Here is a 2,573-nt window from a genome sequence, read left to right as displayed (position 1 = left end):
CGGTCTTGCATATGTTGCTAATTTTTTTGCAAGTTATTTACCTTACTTTTAAAACACTTTATAATTTAGTGGTCAAGGATGACTTAGAGTATGGATAGTTGTGTTCAAAGGCGTAGCTGGGGGGGGGGGGGGGGTCCTGCCTCCCGAAACAGTTAATTTTTTTTTTAAAAGCCCAGTCCTAGCCCAGCCCTCACTGCAGCAAATAGTTTGATTGGTCCATATGAAATAGATTTTTATTAATAAGTGTAGTCATTTTTTATTTTATCTAAAAAAAAAGAATTTCGGGCGCGCTGCCCCCGAACCCCTGACTATCACACAAAATTTTTTTTTTTTGCTACACCCCTGTTTGCCACCCCCCTCACATGAATCCTAGCTACGCCACTGGTTGTGTTGGTGACGTCTGTATTGGTCCTGTATATTAACCTACTTTGTTGGGCGCGCATCAGATGGGCAAGTCAAGTTTGGACTCTCCTTGTTAGGTCCAGAATTGAATATGAATTAGCATGACTTCTAACAATCTAGTTTCAAGTTTTTTCCACCACCATTCCTACCTTAATGATGATCATGATACTTAAAAACGTCCCTTATTTGATTTTCCAAAAACATCCTTAGATTTTTAAAATATTTTGTTGTGCCACGGATGGCCAAAAGGGAGCAGATGATTTTGGAAAATGGGATAAAAGAAGGATGGCTTTAGGCTTACCTTACAAGAGAGGGATGATTATGGAAAAAACTTGCTAATCTATTATTCAAGCATGTCAAATTATATATGGTCAAGTTCATCAGGATAACGTATGAGCACACTTTGATTAACTGGTTTGAGCTTTGTTCAAGTTCACATATAATGATTCTTGTGAGACATCCTTTTGGCTTTTCTGCTCAACTATTGCAACCATAAGATAGTTCTGAGTAAAGGAAACAGTATAGATATTGAAGATAGTTGAAGACCTCTAATGAAGGAGTAGCTAAAACTTTGCTTCCTTCCATGATAATACACGACTCAAGGACATTACTGCCTGCCTTTTCATCAAAATCATTAATTATTACTCCCTAAGCTGATGACAATTACCAATTACTACAGGCACATCGATAAGGCTTCTTGGTTTCTCTTAGTTTACTTTCCTGCAGTTGACACGGACTTGGCCACTGGTGCCTGTAAGAGGGCTTATATTGCCCATCTTCACTATGGCAGTGGCAAAGTCCCTCGAAAAGGCCAATGTATTAAGGTTGTAGGTCCTGACTTGTGCATCAGCAGATCCTCCATTGAAGAGCTCTTGGTCCGAGTGAAGCAGACCCCTACTGAGCAACAAGTTGAGGAAGTAGGAATTGTCGAAACGATACGGTGTCAAGCTATCCAAGGGTGACAGGTTGTCATCGCTGCCGGAGGCGGGGCATTGTGATCGGAGGCCGGCTGCGAAGAGGGGTGCTATGTTGGTGTCGTTGTAGATCCTGTTCCTAAACTGCACGCACCGCGACTGGCCGATGGTGTGTGCACCAGACAAGGCAACCAGATCCTGCAGGTTGAGACCTTTTGCTTGGAAAGAAGCAATGAGAGCGGCAAGGTTTGAAGAGGGTGCAGGGAGATCGGTGTTGGCTTGAGCAAGGCTAGCTGTTGTGGAGTCTCTCCTTCCCAACCGCACATCCCAATTAGGCCCTCCAAGCTGCAGCATAGAAAAAATACAAACACATTGAAAATTGCCAATTTGCACTGTGAACTGTGATGCCCTTCCTGATGAGCTAATCTAAGCAACAAGTACCATCAAGAAGAAGAAGCAGATAAAAGAGAAACAGCTCACCGCAACGACTGAGTCACGAGCAGCAACCGCAACGATGTCAGCACATGACACGACGCTTGAACCGCATGCTTTATCAACAGCAGATTTGATGCTGTCGATCACCTCGAACCCTCGCAGAGAGCCCATGTTTGGGGCCGCTGTCTTCTCACCGGTGAAGGTAGCAGTGTCGTCCAACAGAACTGAAGCATCGCAACCCTACACTCATTCATTCGTCCACAAAGAACACAAAGTTAACGTGCGTTCGCTTTCGATTGATTTTTCGTTGCCAGGAGAGTGAGTTAAGCGGGTAAGTAATGAATGAAACCTTGTGGCTGTTATTACCTGAACGAAGCAATCATGGAAGTGGAGGCGGAGGAGGGAGGCACCCATGCGAGCCTCCTGCTGCACCGTGCTCACCACCGCAGCTTTGATGGTGGACAGTGCGCTTGGGCACACGCTGTCATAGAAAGTGGTACTCAACTGAGAGGAGACACACGTTGCTAGTGCAACCAAGAGCACCAAGCTCGTCCAATAACGTGAAACCGATGCCATGGTTGCTATGCTAGCAAGCACACTCTCGTTAACGAATCTCTGAGGTTGCTTGCTAGCTTGCCAGTGGGGTGATGAGTCGAAGAAGTTGGTGTTCCTTATATAATGCTCACAAACCGAAATTTACAGTGCCACCAAAAAAGTTTACTTAAATTTTTTACTTGTTCCAAACTATCTCATCTGTTTGAGATGATGTTTTCTAGTTGCTTTAGCTTCATACCTTGTGCTGTTTTCTTAATTTTATGCCTG

At 44.2% G+C, this 2,573-nt stretch overlaps 1 protein-coding gene across 1 annotated transcript; it reads right to left on the bottom strand.

Moving 5' to 3' along the window:
• Positions 1–1,109: 1,109 nt before the first annotated feature.
• Positions 1,110–2,327, bottom strand: LOC149837829 (cationic peroxidase 1-like). Its single transcript, XM_090007508.1, has 3 exons — positions 2,118–2,327; positions 1,797–1,991; positions 1,110–1,661 (listed from the first exon to the last, which is right to left on the bottom strand). The coding sequence occupies exons 1-3, from the start codon at positions 2,325–2,327 to the stop codon at positions 1,110–1,112; spliced, it is 957 nt and encodes a 318-aa protein (XP_089863634.1).
• Between the last annotated feature and the right edge of the window lie 246 nt (positions 2,328–2,573).

This window comes from Nuphar pumila, chromosome 5 (assembly GCF_984573655.1).
Source record: "Nuphar pumila chromosome 5, dmNupPumi1.hap1.1, whole genome shotgun sequence".
Classification (NCBI taxonomy): domain Eukaryota; kingdom Viridiplantae; phylum Streptophyta; class Magnoliopsida; order Nymphaeales; family Nymphaeaceae; genus Nuphar; species Nuphar pumila.
Note: the sequence above shows the minus strand (reverse complement) of the source record. Positions and strands in the feature narration are given on the sequence as shown.